The 16,924-nt window shown below is 38.4% G+C and overlaps 2 protein-coding genes across 25 annotated transcripts in view; one reads left to right on the top strand and one right to left on the bottom strand.

The window, feature by feature from the left end:
• LOC134754821 (TLD domain-containing protein 2) overlaps positions 1-16,924 on the bottom strand; it is a 305,854-nt gene that overhangs the window by 39,530 nt on the left and 249,400 nt on the right. The window contains exon 1 of one of the 24 annotated variants that reach the window (XM_063691230.1): positions 9,794-9,874. The exons of 22 other annotated variants lie outside the window; for them this stretch is intronic. In XM_063691230.1, coding sequence (XP_063547300.1) covers positions 9,794-9,859 — 66 coding nt within the window. In that variant the 5' untranslated portion in view covers positions 9,860-9,874. Of the gene's footprint in view, positions 1-1,451; positions 1,860-9,793; positions 9,875-16,924 lie in introns of those variants that run through there. One more of the 24 variants, XM_063691229.1, reaches the window with a different exon arrangement.
• The window catches only part of LOC134754971 (uncharacterized), a 567,282-nt gene that overhangs the window by 521,169 nt on the left and 29,189 nt on the right, over positions 1-16,924 (top strand).

The raw sequence follows: 16,924 nt of genomic DNA, 5'->3' as shown, positions 1-16,924 counted from the left end.
TTTGTCTATACATTTGTACACGTTCTACTCCAATATCAACATTTTACTCGACTGCGACTTAAACAGAAAGTAGGGTTATGGGTTTAAATACTGAAAATCAGTACACCCTGTAGCTCAGGATACTGGACGGATTTTTTAAAATGACATATCGGTAGATTCCTCTTGCCCTTCACAACCTGTTTACACCTGTTTTATTAAAGAAAAATTAATACAGCCGCCTTGAGGACGCCGAATAGTAAATCATATTTTTATTTCTAGCGCCTAAAGTATTGAGTGGATTTCAATATAATATATAGACATCAGTAGATCCATAATTGGTACACGAGTGCTATGCAATACAAATTTACTAAAATAAATGGAGGAAAAATGTGTAAAACTTAAAAATGTGACTTTAAAAATAGATTTTAGGTCTTAAATGGGGTTTAAACAATAGTGACAGTAATGAAATTTGACACCTACAATTTCAGGGATCCCATTTTGCGTGTCATAAAATTGGAGCTTCGGGGACCACGGGGATTATACGCCATCTTGAAAAGTATGTCTTTTTTGGTTTTTCTTTTTTTCTTGGAATATCTGGGCTTAATGTGAATACTGTGTATGGAAAAAAGAAAGCTTATTAAATTCCACACTAAAAAGTTATATAACACCATGTCCCAAAAACGAAGCCTTTTTCTAGAAATAGGGCTTACAAGTTACAAGGGAAGCTTACAAGTTTCCACATAGTTTTTTTTCGTGGTTGGGTAGATAATGTTTTTGTGTTCCAAAAGTTGTTAAAAAAATTATACAAGTATTTTTTTCTGACTAGTCTTAAAAAATTTTTTTATTAGGAGATGATTAAGTAAAACTTAACTTCTGAGCCATATTTTTAGAAGAAAGCTCCGTTTTAGGGACATGGTGTTTTATACCTTTTTAGTGTGGAATTTAATAAGCTTTCTTTTCGCCATACACAGTATTCACATTAAACCCAATTCCAAGAAAAAAATAAAAACCATAAAAGACATACTTTTCAAGATGGCGTTTGATCCCCGTGGTCCCCGAAGCTCCAATTTTATGCTGAAAGGGTATAAGAGCTAAATCTGGATTCAGCTATTATTTTCTATAACAAGATGTATTTTTTCCGCAAAGTTATCTAGGACTTTTTTGTGTAGAATTTAATAAGCTTTAATGTTGCCTTACACCATATTTTCATAGAGAACGTATATTTAGAGTAAAACAAAAATTTCTCCAGGATGGTACACATTTTCCAAGATGGCTGCGATTCCTCGAGGTCCCCAAATGTCAAATAGTGTGGACATGAAAAAGAGACCTTTAATTAACATACATACCAAATTTGATATCTTTGGAAGGATTTCGAGGTGACACTTAATCCGATTGTGCTATAAGCTAAGTAGTAGTATTCGCACGCATTATTTATTTCTGCTGCTACAACGGTACTGTCGACGAGGCCTCACCTTATCGCTGTCGAAAGTTGAAGACCTTTCCGTAGTGGCGGGGCCGAGGCGCACCATCTCTATACATTTCATAGTCTGCATTTATGTCAGTTCACACGCACCACACAATAAGCGATACGCTTTGCAATAGGTACGACGTGCCGCTATTATATCCCACAAAAACACGACGGCGACATCTGACAACGTTAAATTAGCTTCACCCACGCGATTACAAGGTTTCGTAACTAAACACTGAACGGTGGCGTCGTGTGCATTGGCTTATAAACAAACTTCGTTATAATTGGTTGGCGTTGCGAGCACGTCGGCACCGCAGTCGCGGAAACAATGATGTATGCAGCTGACGGTCAGCTGTGTATATAATAGGAATGATGAATGACGTCCAAATATTAAAGTAAAGGCGTGCGGCAACCGAACCGGCGGGTGCGGCAAGCCGGCGCTGCTTGGACACTGCTCCCGTCCCGTCGCGAGCGCCTCGGGGCTCCGAGCTCCGCGCCGCGCCGGCACGGCAGCGGCCCCGCTAAGCCCATACGTGGAAAATTAATTCACTGCCCGCGATGCTTATTTACACATGCATTACGGCTTACAACAATATCGTAGACATAAAAAAACCATAACTATCATTTTATACGCGTTAAAGAAGAATAAATACATTACTGTGTTTACATGTGAGTTCGTTAAGAGTATTTTTTTGTCCGCTGAAGTGTATTGTGTTTAACTGCACCACCGACGGATAAATGGTGCCTAAATTCGTCTTACGTTTTTAGGTAACGGACTTACTTAACTTTATCGGAAATATAATTAGTTGTTTCCTCTTAATGTTTCGCACCTAGCTATAACAAGCATGAGAAGTGACGATACTATTCAGATCGGTCTATAAATAGCCGCGTGCAATGTGCATGTATTCAGGTAATTACGAGTACGCGGTAGCAATTAGTAATAAGTGTAATAACGATTGGAAAGGCGCGAAGCAACGTGACGACATTGGGCGGAATGTCAATGTGTAGCGTTGTAGCGTTTGACCCGGCGCCGCGCGCCTGCGCGCCTGTGCGCGCCGCGCCGGTCGGACTGCGGTGACGGAGCCGCCCGGCCGGATTAACGAACCGGTTGCGCTCGCGCCGCGCACGCCACGCAGCTGACGCAGCGCAGCGCCGAGAGCATAACAAGGCTTTAAGACGATTCTCGCTGATTTGGCCTTGAGCGTCTGGGCAAATGTACCCGCTTCACCCCGCACTCCGCTCACTGCGATCGTACGTGAATTTTGACTCGCGGCACGCAACGAGGTTCAAAGAATATAATAAGACAGCCCAGAGGCGCGCCGATGGCGCTATACTCGTATTTGTGTATCTTTTGAATGCAAAGACTGCTTTGCAGCTATTTTGTCCTTTGAGTATGAGTAGATTATGCATTTAGTGGAGGTCGAAACTTAAATAATTTTTAAGAAAAAAATAACCGACTTCAATGGGGGATGCCGCAGAAAGTTCACTTATTGTTGATGTCGCACTCTTAGATTCCAGACAATGAAATGAAAAAGACAGCATCTTTTGCCTAATTATGTAGAAAAGCAGGTAAAACCACCCACTTTTCTAGTAGCATTTCGTTTTTGTAAGGGTCGCAGTTCTAACCTAACCTACTTTTCTGATAGCAGTTCTGTTCTGTGAGATTCGCAGTTCAAAACCCACCCACCCACCTAACCCACTTTTCTAGTAGCATTTCCGGGTCCGGGTCTGGATCCGAGTCCGGGTCCGTGTCCGGCTGTCTGGGTCCAAGTTTGGGTCTGAGTTCGGTCCGGGTCCGGGTCCGAGTTCGGGTCCATGTCCAGACCTCCAGACCCGGGTCCGGGTCCGAGTCCGGGTCCAAGTTTGGGTCTGGGTCCATAAGGAAGACAACAAATCGCCAAACGTGAACTATGTGTCATTGAAGAGTTCCATTCTGATTATCATCAGCAGTTCCACTTCATCAAATGTCACTTTTTTTAATGTAAATGCTGGATTTGTTGATGAAAATACAAAAATCACTATATGTATGCCTTTCACATTTGAGGAGTTCCCTCGGTTCCTCGTGGGTCTCATCATCAGAACTCGAGCTTGACAAAAATATGTCTTAAAAACTTAAAGTTGCTTAACAAACATAAAGAAGAGGACAAATCGCCAAACGTAAACTATGCGTCATTAAAGAGTTCCATTCTGATCACTATCAGCAGTTCCACTTCATCAAATGTCACTTTTTAAAATGGAAATGCTGGATTTGTTGAAAAAAATGCAAAAATCACTACATGCCTTTAACATTTGAGGAGTTCCCTCGATTTCTCATGGATACCATCATCAGAACTGCTTTTTGACAAAAACGGGACCAATCTGTATGTATATACATTCAATCAAAAAAAGAATTTTCAAAATCGGTCCAGAAATGACGGAGTTATGGACGAACAAACATTAAAAAAAAACAACCGAATTGAGAACCTCCTCCTTTGAAATCTTGAAGTCGGTTAAAAATATATTAATGAATAGTGCGTTTATAGTTTTTTTATCTCTTTAATAAATTAATAAATATAAATAATGCCATTAACTAGCATTAAGTCCGCCTTTTGTACGATTGTATTTTCTTTTGTGCAATAAAGATTAAATAAATAAATAAATTAATAATTAACTTGTAAACTAAGTACTACATTTTTAGAATAGTTACCTTACTATTAACTATTGTTTTTTTCGAGTAGTTGGTTGATAAATAAAATAGGTAATCAATTTAAAACTATTAGTTATAGTCGGAACTATTTTTTTCCTGTGACATAGTGTTTTCGTAAAAAACACTACTGCATGCCGTTTTTCTACTAGGTTCACACACAATGGCCACGTGCTCAGGCACAAAGGCCACGCGCTCACACAAAAGAAATAATGGCTTTTGTTTAACAGAATGCCATTGTTAGTACAAGTAAGTGAACGAGCTCAGTAGAGATAGCGTTAACTATAGCTTATGTTAAATCAATTATTCATTGTTTCGAGATGGAATGGAACATTATTCAAAACTTAAAACTTGAATGACATTATAATATGTCGGTTAGAAAACATTATTACAAACTTATTTCAAATGAAGTTTTCTCAAACATACGTATATTATAGTATAATATATACGAATATTATCATTACATTCATTGTAATAGACCGCAAAATACCGTGTTGTGCTCGCTAATGCGCGTCGCAACCAAATCAGCGCTCTGCAGTTATTTATTCTTTGGCCACAATAACTCCGATATTATAGCACTTTGCTTGTGCATAAGCGAACATAGTGCAAGGAAGGCACGGAGCGACGAGCGACACAGCCTCCTCGTCTCAAAGCTGGCACAAGACTGCCGGCCACGCCATTTTCAGGCTGCATACGCATGAAATGTGGAAAAACGTTCGATTTCTTAAGAAAATATTTTTTGATTAACAAAAGCTATGTTGCATTTGTAGAACCTGTTAAAACATTTTTGTAAGTTTAAAAAAAAAAAAATCGATTAAGCCGTTTAGTAGTTATAAGCAAAGTTAGCCGCAAACCGGCCTGTCGTGTTATATTTTTTTTCGGTGAAACTACAAATTTCAGGAAAAAAGTCAAATGTTACAATTGTTGTGCATAGTAGAGTGAAGATTATATATATTTTTTTCATAATTTTTTGTTGACTCATTTAGAAGTTATAAGCTCTAAAAAGTAACAGTTTTTGGCCAAAAGCTGCGCGAAGCGCCTTAAATATTGTTCCTACTTTAATATTCATGCCAATATAAGAATACACAGTAAGGTGTAACCTACAAATTAAATTACGGCCTAGCTAGACAACACAATTTCGAAAACCTAGGTTTTTTTTTATTCGGCATCCTAAAAACCTAGGTAGGTTAGGTTTTAGTACATACCTACTCTCAATTGGCACTGCCTACACGTATTGGTACATACTGTCAATTGATATTATAAACACATCTCGTAAATATTGTTTAGGAAAACCTCAGACCGCGTTAATTGAGTAGGGTGCCAATGCCGCGAAAAGGTATCGGATAATTGAATGATATTTACATTAGATAGGTACATGTGCAATTGTTAGTAAGCGCTTACCGTGATGAAACCCAGATTTTACGTTAGAGTTAGCCCAAGACAAGTCTGCAACGATTTTGATAGCACACGCAGTGCAAGTGTTATTTTAAACGTCAAACTTCTATTAAACTATGACGTATAAATAACACTAAACTTGCACTGCGTATGCTTTCAAAAATAATTAAAATCGTTGCACTTTTCTTGGTCTAACTCTATCTAACTCCCGAAGTAGGTAAACAAATATTAATAAGGAATTTAGAGCCTGCTCTAAGTAAGTTTTATTGACTTTTAGGGTTCCATACCAAACGGGTAAAAACGGGACCCTATTACTAAGACTCCGCTGTCTGTCTGTCTGTCAGTCTGTCCGTCTGCCACCAGGCTGTATCTCATGAACCGTGATAGCTTACTTACTTACTTCCGTTGGCGCTACAACCCTTTGTGGGTCTTGGCCTCCTCTACAATCTTCCTCCAGTTGTCGCGGTGCTTGGCGACCTTCTTCCAGTTGGTAAACTTTCCCATCTTCCTTAGATCTTCCTCTACACAATCCATCCAACGCTTCTTAGGCCTCCCATGCGGTCTTTTTTGTTGCGGCGTCCACCTTGTCATTACTTTTGCTGCCCTCTTGTCCGGCATCCTTTCAAGGTGACCCGCCCATCTCAGCCGCTGCGACTTACAGAACCTGACGATGTTTTCGTGCTCTATGAGTAAATCCAACTCGTGGTTCATGCGTTGACGGTAGATATCATGTTCTTTTACAGGACAATAGATCTTTCTGAGCACTTTTCTTTCGAACACTGCAAGTTTTAGTTCGTGTTTCTGAGTTAAGGTCCATGTTTCGCAGGCGTAAATCACGACAGGTCTGATGATGGTACGATAGATAATAAGTTTAGATCGTATGCTAAGCAGTTTAGAGCTCAAAAGTTTCCTACATGCGTAGAAACATTTGTGCCCAGCAGCAATGCGGGCCTTTATCTCTTCGTCAGTTCTGTTCTGAGAGTTAATCGTCGACCTTGGAGACTAGATACTTGAAGCTGCTCACACCTTTGATGTCTTGATTGCCGACAGAGATGTTTGTTGGCAGTCCAGTCCGCCTTGATGTCGCGTGGTACTCAGTCTTGGATACGTTTACACGTAATCCAAACGTAGCGGCTTCTGTCTGTAGGTTGAGGCAGTGATCGGCCATTCTGTTTCTCGACCTACTGGTAATGACAATGTCATCAGCATATGCAGCAAGCTGAGTGGTGTTGTAGTCGATCAGTCCATTGATGTTTAGTTTATGTGTTGCAGCCTCAAGTACCAGGTTGAAAACTATGGACGAAAGCGCATCTCCATGCTTCACTCCCGAACGAATCTCAAAAGGCTCAGATAAATTGTTTTGTATTGCCACGACGGATTTGGAGTGTTTCAAAGTGGCATCAACAAGTCTAACCAACTTGCTTGGCACACCCAAACACAGCATGCTGGAGAGTATTTGTGCACGGTTAACACTGTCAAATGCCTGCTTGAAGTCCACAAACATGTGATGCAGGTCGATGTTGTATTCGTATGCCTTTTCCAGTGTTTGCCGCAGTAGGTGCATCTGATCTACAGTAGAGCGGTTAGGCCTAAATCCGCATTGATACTCTCCTAATATCTCTTCAGCATAGCCACAGAGGCGCTTATACACGACTCCTGATAACACTTTAGTTGCTACAGATGCTCTTATTTCCTTTTTTGAAGATAGGCACAATAATACCTAAATTCCAATCTTCAGGCATCTTTTCCTCTTCCCATATCATAGATACGAGTCTAAACATTCGCTCCTCGAGATCGCTGCCTCCTTTTTTGAGTAACTCTGAGGTAATAGTATCAAGCCCCGGCGCCTTGTTATTCTTCAGGCAACGCATGGCCCGCTGGACTTCTAACCGAGTAGGTAGGCGACTGTAATCGTTCTTCAACGTCAAAGTAAATGGGCAGCTTTTCCGCGGCTGTTTGCGGAATGTTCAGGAGATCGCTAAAGTGTTCTCTCCATCTCCTAAGCACAGCTGCCTTTTCCGTGAGAAGACTTCCAGAGGTATTTTGACCGTGATAGCTACCTAGACAGTGAAATTTTCACAGATGATGTATTTCTGTTGCCGCTATAACAACAAATACTAAAAACAGAATAAAATAAATATTTAAGTGGGGCTCCCATACAACAAACGTATATTTTTTTGCCGTTTTTTGCGTAATGTTACGGAACCCTTCGTGCGCGAGTCCGACTCGCACTTGGCCGGTTTTTTTTAAATTAATAGTACATTGTGCAACGAGGGGGGTAAGTAAAATTTAGCTAATGAGGTCTATATAGTCACGACAGCAGTAGGCTGGAGTGAATTATAGACTCGAGTTTGCAATATTTTTACCCCCGGAGTTACACACAATGTTTTTCATCATACTTACAAAGAAAAAATTAAATATTTAGCGAAATAATCCGACGCCGCGTCCGCCATATTGTCATTTTTTTTACTGGTAGTAGGGTAAGTACGAGTAGTGACAGCAAATGTATGGAACAGTATGCACTTTAGTCTCAGGCGATGCCGCTTGGCACGATTGTTCCTTAGGTCAAACCAAAGATAGATATAACTCCGTAATAGATGTTTACAGTCTAAGGAAAAAACGTGCCTCGAAAATCAAGAAAATTTGATTCTCGTTCAGAGGGCGTCACTGGTTTTGGCCCACTGTCGTATAGATGGCGTTGACTGTTTCGTTTGTTATTTAACAATTTTAACGCATATCAGTGAAAAAACATGGGTCAAAATCATAAAAATAATTAATGCATTTAAAAAAATCATTTATCTATATTTAAATACATTTTAACGTATTTTTATAAATCTTAATTTTTAGTTTTAAAGTGTGTCGACAGATGGCAGTGAATTTACTGGGGTTACAAAATTTACTATGACAGTACCTCTCTAGTATAAGTTACTCTATGGTCAAACAAAGCTGATTTGGCCCGGTAGCCACGAGATCGTACCGTGCCTACCCCTCCAAAAAAGGGGGGGGGGGGTCGACTCCACAGGTATAATTAGTCCAGGTCTTAGCAACTAGAGCAAGTTATAATATCATTTTCGGATAATTTAGGGACGAGAAAAACATTTTTGAAATAATTGTTATACCTTTTTATACAAAAAAATATGATTTTTGTATGTTATGAAATTTTTGTGAGATTTTTGGCTGTTACAATCATAGCGATTTACGCTAAATAAAAAATTGGACAATATTGCCCATTTATTCTTCATTCTGGAAACATTACTTCCAAGGAGTTTCAAACATTTTTTGTAGGAAAAAATAATTTATAGCGCGCGGCGGTGACGATTTTCATACAAATCGTCGCTATACTTACCACTTATCGTTTACGAGTTATTTACGAAAAACTAAAAAGAACGATCTTAGGATTGATTATAAGCATAGAGTAACTTATACTAGAGCGGTACTGTCATAGTAAATTTTGTAACCCCAGTAAATTCACTGCCATCTGTCGACACACTTTAAAACTAAAAATGAAGATTTATAAAAATACGATAGAATGTATTTAAATATAGATAAATGATTTTTTTTATTTGCATTAATTATTTTTTTGATTTTGACCCATGTTCTTTCACTGATATGCGTTAAAATTGTTAAATAACAAACGAAACCGTCAACGCCATCTATACGACTGTAGGCCAAAACTAGTAGCGCCCTCTGAACGAGAACCAAATTTTCTTGATTTTCGAGGCACGTTTTTTCCTTAGACTGTATCTATCTATTACGGAGTTATATCTATCTTTGTTATAAGTAACTTTCCCGCTTAAAAATCTTTTTAAATATGAGTCCTAGCAGAAAGTGAACGAAATTTTTTTAGTAGACAATATGTCTATTATAATTATGTAGATTATGTATGTAAAATAACATTTTTTGCTACGGGTTATTTACGAAAAACTATAAAAAGGGACCCTTAATAACTAATTAGAGAAGTTAATGGAACACACATTTTATAACAACAGGCTTTCATGCAAGTTTTGTTTTAGCATAAATTATCCACAAATGCTTATAATTTACATACTTTACAGTATATCTGGAGCTACATTACGACACCAGGTGCTATAATGTACATTGCGTAACTACGTCGAAAATTTCAAGAGCCATATGTACTGTAAAACGTTATTGTTAAATAACTATTATCTCTATACGCTACACCTAACCTTAAGGTGCCCACTGATTACCAGTCCACTGGACGACATCGGCCTGTCAGTTGTAAGTCATAAGAAGCCGCCGCAAATTACCTTAGTTCTCGCACCAGCGGTCCGCCGCCGCCGACACTGCGGCACCAGAGCTCGCATGGCTTGCATTTGAACCCGGCCCGTGCATAAATCATGCACAATATGTTATGTCGAGACAACTAGCCTGCGACAGGCCCTCAATTAGTGCCGATTAACATCCCGACAGAGCAGAATGATAACGAGACAAACCCGTAAAACTTTAATTGAAGCAGTTTCATTGGGCATAAGCGAGCCATGCAAATACATATCAACATCACTTAGGAGGCCGAGAAGCCTCCCGCGCTCCGACGTGGCTCTAGACGGATCAACTGTCTCGTATAATTGGACAAGATCATTATAATTGATAGCGCATCAATTGTTTTGCATTTTTTTATTTGATGGGACATAAGACTGTGGCTGTACTTACACTAATCTATCCTGCATTCCTGCCCTATTGGAACGCACCTAGTACCTACCTAGTTGTAGGTATCTAGTAGGTACTTGCTCTATTATTGTGTACATATTTTGATTATTAAATTGTAAATTATTAAATTAAATTATTAACAATCAATGATGTAAAAATGTACCTAAATACATAAATGTTACTTTACAAACTATTTAAATCAAAATTTATATCCTGATGAGCTCATTCTTCAGGCAAATCACTCAAGTATGCAGATGGGAAGTTATATTTAACTTTTTTTATATTTAAGTTTTGTACTAAATAGATCGACGCTGATATTAACAAATCAACCAGCACGAGGAGTTAAGACTAAGTGTAAGGCCTGAGTGGATGCTGACGCTCGAGTCGGGCGAGTGTGCGGCGTGCATGTTAAACAAATGCAAACGTATTGTAGCGGCCTTAGTGCACGCTGCTCAAGTCAAACAAATCACTTGTGAGCCCGACGCGCGACGCCACGCTACACGCCTCGCCGAACGCTCCGCTTCGAGCGTCCACTCCACTCAGGCCTTACACTAAGTATAGTTCAGTTTATAATTAATGCAAATGAAAAAAAACATTTATCCATATTTAAATACATTTTATCGTATTTTTATAAATCTTCATTTTTAGTTTTAAAGTGTGTCGACAGATGGCAGTGAATTTAATGGGGTTACAAAATTTACTATGACAGTACCGCTCTAGTATAAGTTACTCTATGTTACCGGGTATCCGATCCGGTGCCGCTAGCGTACTAGACGTGGTCGCTAACAACGGATCTATTTGTCGCTAGATATTCCTATTTATAATAATAACATATTTACTTAGTATTATATTCGACGAAAAAAAACGTGTGATTGGTGATCTTCTGGTGCTAGGTGCTTCGCGTTATTTATTTATATTAGTATTGCATGTTTGCAACGTCATTTACTAAACTGAAGACGTATTATATAATGCCTGTGTATTTTAGCGATTCTAGTATTAATCATCATCATTTATTTTAAGGATGGGTCTATGAGATGGCCCAATACCGCACGACATTTACATTTTCTTTTACTTGGTCACCAGCTGGTAAAGGCTCTCTTGATTATTCAAACTCTAATAAAAAAGAATTTTATCCACAAATGCAAACTTTGAGTTGTTTCCTTGTTGTTTGAGGCTGGTAGAATTGACTTTTAAATGATGAGTTTGAATGATAAATATTTAATAACATTCATTTTGAATTGATTTGGTTTGATTTTGTATGATATTTTATTTTCTTCTTTATATTCCTTGTGTTGGTGTGGTGTAAAATTTTGTGTTTCACTCGGTGACAAAATTTGTTTAACTCTCGTGCCTTGAAATCCTTCAACTCGCAACGCTCAAGATTCCACTTTTCGTTTCACTCGCTACGCTCGTGGTTAATTTTTGGATTCTTTCGTTTGCTCGGGTATCAATATTAGCACGAGAGGTTAAACAACAACTTTTCCCCCTTATAAAACGAATAACTATTTACCCTCCGCTTCTTCCTCTTTACATCCACTTTCCCTAAAAATTGTGGGATTTTTATCTTAAACTCTAATCATAAAAATGTAATTTTATTTATTATTTATAACACAGAAGAGTCCGGTTAGTACAACTTCGCATTTCGCATATAACAACCAACCGGTAAAAGCGACGTAAGTATAGGCACATGTTTGGTTCTAGTATAAGCTACTATGAAAGTACAACCGTTTATTAAGACTCCGTTTATAACGACCGACCGCTTTTAACGACGGAAATTAACACAAAATCTGTCCGTCAAGTCCGGTTACAACGACGAGCGACGTAGTTTTTACAAATCACATTTAAAATCGGGTCTATCGCGAATTTATTTTGTTACCTTTATTTACCGACGTTTCGACACATGTTTCACTGGTCGTGGTTTTACAAATAAATTGCTGGTAAGAAGCTTACTCCGTCCCGCGCACCCAACTCTCCTCCCCCCTTTACCTAAACGCAGCAAGATGAAATAGGTATGTGACTTTTCGTAATCTAGCAAGCTAAATAAAACCCACTTCCCATTATTTAATTGAGCTTAAACTTCACATACATAATTGTGTAAGCTGGGTGACAATGCAATATTTTGGTACCTTCGAGCTGATCTGATGATGGACACAGATGGCCATAGGAACTGTGTGATAAAACAACGCAACCTAGTTGCGTTTGGGTTTGTTAGAATTGTCTCAATGAATATAAATTGCGTGTTGAAACAAAAGTATACAGTTAGCGATAAAGGCTTTTATCAAAATTGAAATTTTTGGCATAAAACTTATTTATTCTTTGATTGCCGATGTACGATTGTCATCTTTATTAGATCCCCAAGAATTATGACTTTTTATTTTACGGGTTTCGAGTTATTTGTGGGTGATGGGTGAGTACGCGTACAAAAGTGGCTTCTTCCGAACACACAACTCTCCATTTCAGACAAAAAGTCGTAGGTATAGTACGACAAGAAATTGTAGAAATTAAAAAGTGGCAATACTGTAGTGTTGTCCATTTCAAATCAATCTAAGAAAACGGGACGACAGTAGTGTGGCATTACTGTAGGGAGCAGTATTGCCACTTTTTAATTTCTACAATTTCTGTCGGACTGTAATACTAACGTAAATATAAATATTTTTATTGAAATGTTTGTTTTTTCTTTGATGGTCGCATAAGTATTAATAAAAACAAAATTATGTAATTATTTTGATTAAAAAAATATATTAAAATTGGCAGTTCGTTTAGTACGACGTCCGGTTATTACGACGTAATATCACCAGTCCCTTGAGCGTCGTTATAACCGGACTCTACTGTAATTATAATATAAATGCGAAAGAAGGTAGGTAACTGTCTTTTCAAAAAATTAAAAATTCAAAAATTTATTCTGCAAGTGAAAATTTGTTTGCATGAGTAGAATTTGAAGAAAAAAAAACAGGCATACGAACACTCCTATGTACATATTAACCTACGCAGGTTAATATGTACATCCTCTCAATAAAGCCGTACAGTACCTACAACCGTTTTGTTGAACAAGTGCATGAAGTCCCCTGTCGTTACAATGTAGCGGCGCGCTCTCAGCTCTGCATGTGCAACATTCCAACCACGCGACGGAAACGTCTGTCCGAAACCCGTACGACCATTACAATCCACAGTGGTATCACATTATACTGTCTGCTTTTTGTTGTTGGATATGAGGACACTGATTTTATTTTAGGATAATAGTCTTCGTCGACATAGGTTCGGTTAGTCAAGTCTAGTTTTTATTTTATTTATTTAAAAAGCAAACAGAAATAAGTGAGCAGGAGATGAGTTTACAAGTACTTACACATTAAGGACATTCACTTATTTCCTTAACAGCTCTCACTAAAACATGTAATAGAAATATACGACACTTAAACTACTCTTAGGGTACTAAATACCTACTAATTTACTAACACTAGGTGCTAAGCTCATCAAACAGAATTATGGTTACTAAGGGAGAAAGAGACAAAGTAAAGAAAATGAAAACTTTTATAAAAATAAGATAAACCGATTTTAAAAAGGATGAAATAAAATATTATCCTTTTTAGGGTTCCGTGTTTAAGTATATGCGTTACCAACGGATATGTTCGAAGTCGGTGCCAAGTCAAATTTTGAACCATATATTCATAGTGATTTTGGTGCAATTCGATAAGGATGCGGCTATATAAGTATGTACGTTGGATTGCCTAACGCAGCGTACTACGTAGGCGAACAACACGCGAACGCAAAGCGGCACGGCACGGCGCCTTAATTAATCCTTTAATACCTATAGAAGTGTCCTACGTGGGCGATCTCGTTGCGAACGCGAACGCCTTGGGCCGGCCGCGCCGCGCCGCGTCGCTTCGCTTCGCGTTCGCGAGTGTTCGCCTATGTAAGACGCAGCGTTACACGACGACAATAAACGAACTTTCTGTAGGTATTTAAGAACACACCTCAGAACAGAACACACGGTAGAACCTTCTTGGCGCAGTTTAAAAAAATTAAAAAATTTTTTTAACTGTTTATTTTTTATAAAGAACAAGAATTACAACATTCCTAGCTCCAATCTTATATTTTTAAGACTATATGGGCTAAGGGATATGGGGATGCAACCCCTGCTTACATTATTAAATTTTAATTAAATATTTTACACATTTATACATTTATGTTTATCAGCGCTTTTTTAACAATAGCCTTAGTTCGTACCATGCTTGTCGGCACATTAGTGTAAATCTAATACTTTTATTTGTCGTCGTATTTTTTAAAGAGCATTTCTTACTAATTCTTGAACAGTCCATAGCACGCAAGTGTGGGATTGGGACTAAGTTATTTTCTGTCGCTTATCCAGAGGACTACATTTCAAGATATAAAACAATTCAAGGAACCATCATGCCAAATTTCAGCTAATGCGGTTCAGTTGTTTAGCCATGAAAAGGTAACAAAGAGGCAGACAGAATCACTTTCACGTTTATAATATTTGTACAGTTGTAATGGGATTTATAGACATAAAGCTGGTTATTTTTGACTGGTATTGTTAATACTTGGCTTGGCACCGACTTCAAACATATCAGTTGGTAACGCATATACTTAAACACGGAACCCTAAAAAGGATAATATTTTATTTCATACTTTTCGAAGTCGGTTTAAAGTTTTTATTTTTCCATTTTTAGTTTTAAGACATTGTTAAGAGCGTGAAGCTTGAATGAAAAACATAATCATGTTTAATCAATCCCTCAAACCTCCCGATCACTCAATCTCACAGCACATCAACCCCTGATCGCTGAACCCCTCGACCCTAAACCATCAACCTTTCAACCGCCATTTCCCGACCCCTAACCCCAGACCCCTTAACTCCTAACCCTAACCCTCAATCCCTTAACTCCCAACCCCTCAGTCCCCGACCCATCAACCCCAACCTCAAACCCCCCAAAAACTAATACCCTCTACCTTCACCTCTCGGCTCTCACACCTACCCCTCACCTCTCAGTCTCTTTGGTTGTTTCCAAAACTACCTACATCAAAAATCACAATACACATACAAGGGAAGTTCCACATTTCGTCCGTGGTCTTCATCATCAGTAGCCTTACCACGAGTTTGACATTGATATATTCGCTATCGTGTGCGTAACTTACTGTTTATGCATCTCGCTCGTACTGGCATATTAATGTACAAAGTAAGTCACGAAGACGCTAGCGAATATTTAGTGTCAAACTCGTGGTTAGGCTACAGTTGCACTACATCAAATTGGTGGTTTTTGGGAGGAAATGCTTGAGTTACTTTAGAAAACACCGAAATCACCATACACGTGCCTTTAAAAATTTAGGAGTTCCCTCAAGTCCTTACGGAATCCATCATCAGATCAAAACCAAAAATGTAACGAAAACACCTTGGAGGTAACTTCTTTCAAACAGAAAAAAAATTACTCAAATCGGATCATGGGTGCCGGCGTAATCGCTGAAATCATTATTGTCAAAACAATAATCATCATCAGTTCCACTTCATCAAATTGGTGGTTTTCGAGAGAAAATGCTCGAGTTGCTTAAGAAAACACCCAAATCACCATACATGTGCCTTTAACAATTGAAGAGTTCCCTCAATTCCTCATGGATCCCATCATCATAACAGCACCAGATTAATGTGGGACCACCTTGGAGGTAGTTCCTTTCAAACAAAAAATGAATTGTTCAAGTTGGACCACGGGTCTCGGTGTAATCGCTGAACATCCTACATTAAGAAAAATCATCATCACTATCATCAAAACAATCATCATCATCAGATGCACTTAATCAAATTGGTCGTTTTCGATAGAAAATGCTCAAGTTGCTTATGAAAACACCAAAATCACCATACATGTGCCTTTAAAAATTGAGGAGTTCCTTCAATTCCTCAGGGATCCCATCATCAGATCAGAACCAGATTATTATGGGACCAACTTTGAAGTAGGTCCTTTCGAACAAAAAAAGAATTACTCAAATCGGATCACGGGTCTCGGAGTAATCGGTGAACATACATAAAAAAAATAGCCACAACCGAATACAGAACCTCCTCCTTCTATGAAATTGAAGTCGGTTAAAAATAAATAAAAATAAACAAAGCAGTAACGACTAACAAGACTATTGTACAATAGTTACTATGTAGGCATTATGCCTATGTTTACTTATGCATTTAAACTATATAGGTAGATCTCTTATTAACTATCCATTGCCAATTTCAGTACTTTTTTCTTGAATTGCAGTTTACTGTTATTAAAGATGTCGACTGAAAAGGTAGCGGTTTACATTGGGTTTCTATCACTAGGCCAGGAAATAAATGCCCAAAAAAAGGTATAGAGGGGAATGCAAGGAACTTCGTAGCTTTGTTTCGACTTAACCCTGGTGCTGGGGGGAGAGGGGGGTTTGAAGGTTCCATTTTTCGGTTTTTCGATTATATCTCGGAAACTATGCGTCTGAGCGACTTGGCCACATACAAAATGAAAAAAGATTTAATTTGTTACAAGTTTTATTCAGTCAAGTTTTTCGATATCTTGTATAGTTTTTGAGATATCCGCTCTTCAAGGTGAGTGAGGAAAGGTGTATTGTTGATACCATAAATGAATTCAGCACCCCCGATTTATACGAAAACGTTACCAAACCCGGCCTAGCAGCTTTACTGATGTAGATAATCAAGATAAAAATGAGAGCCCTAAATAAACCTTCAAGAGCGGATATCTCAA

This window comes from Cydia strobilella, chromosome Z (genome assembly GCF_947568885.1).
Source record: "Cydia strobilella chromosome Z, ilCydStro3.1, whole genome shotgun sequence".
NCBI lineage: Eukaryota > Metazoa > Arthropoda > Insecta > Lepidoptera > Tortricidae > Cydia > Cydia strobilella.
Note: the sequence above shows the minus strand (reverse complement) of the source record. Positions and strands in the feature narration are given on the sequence as shown.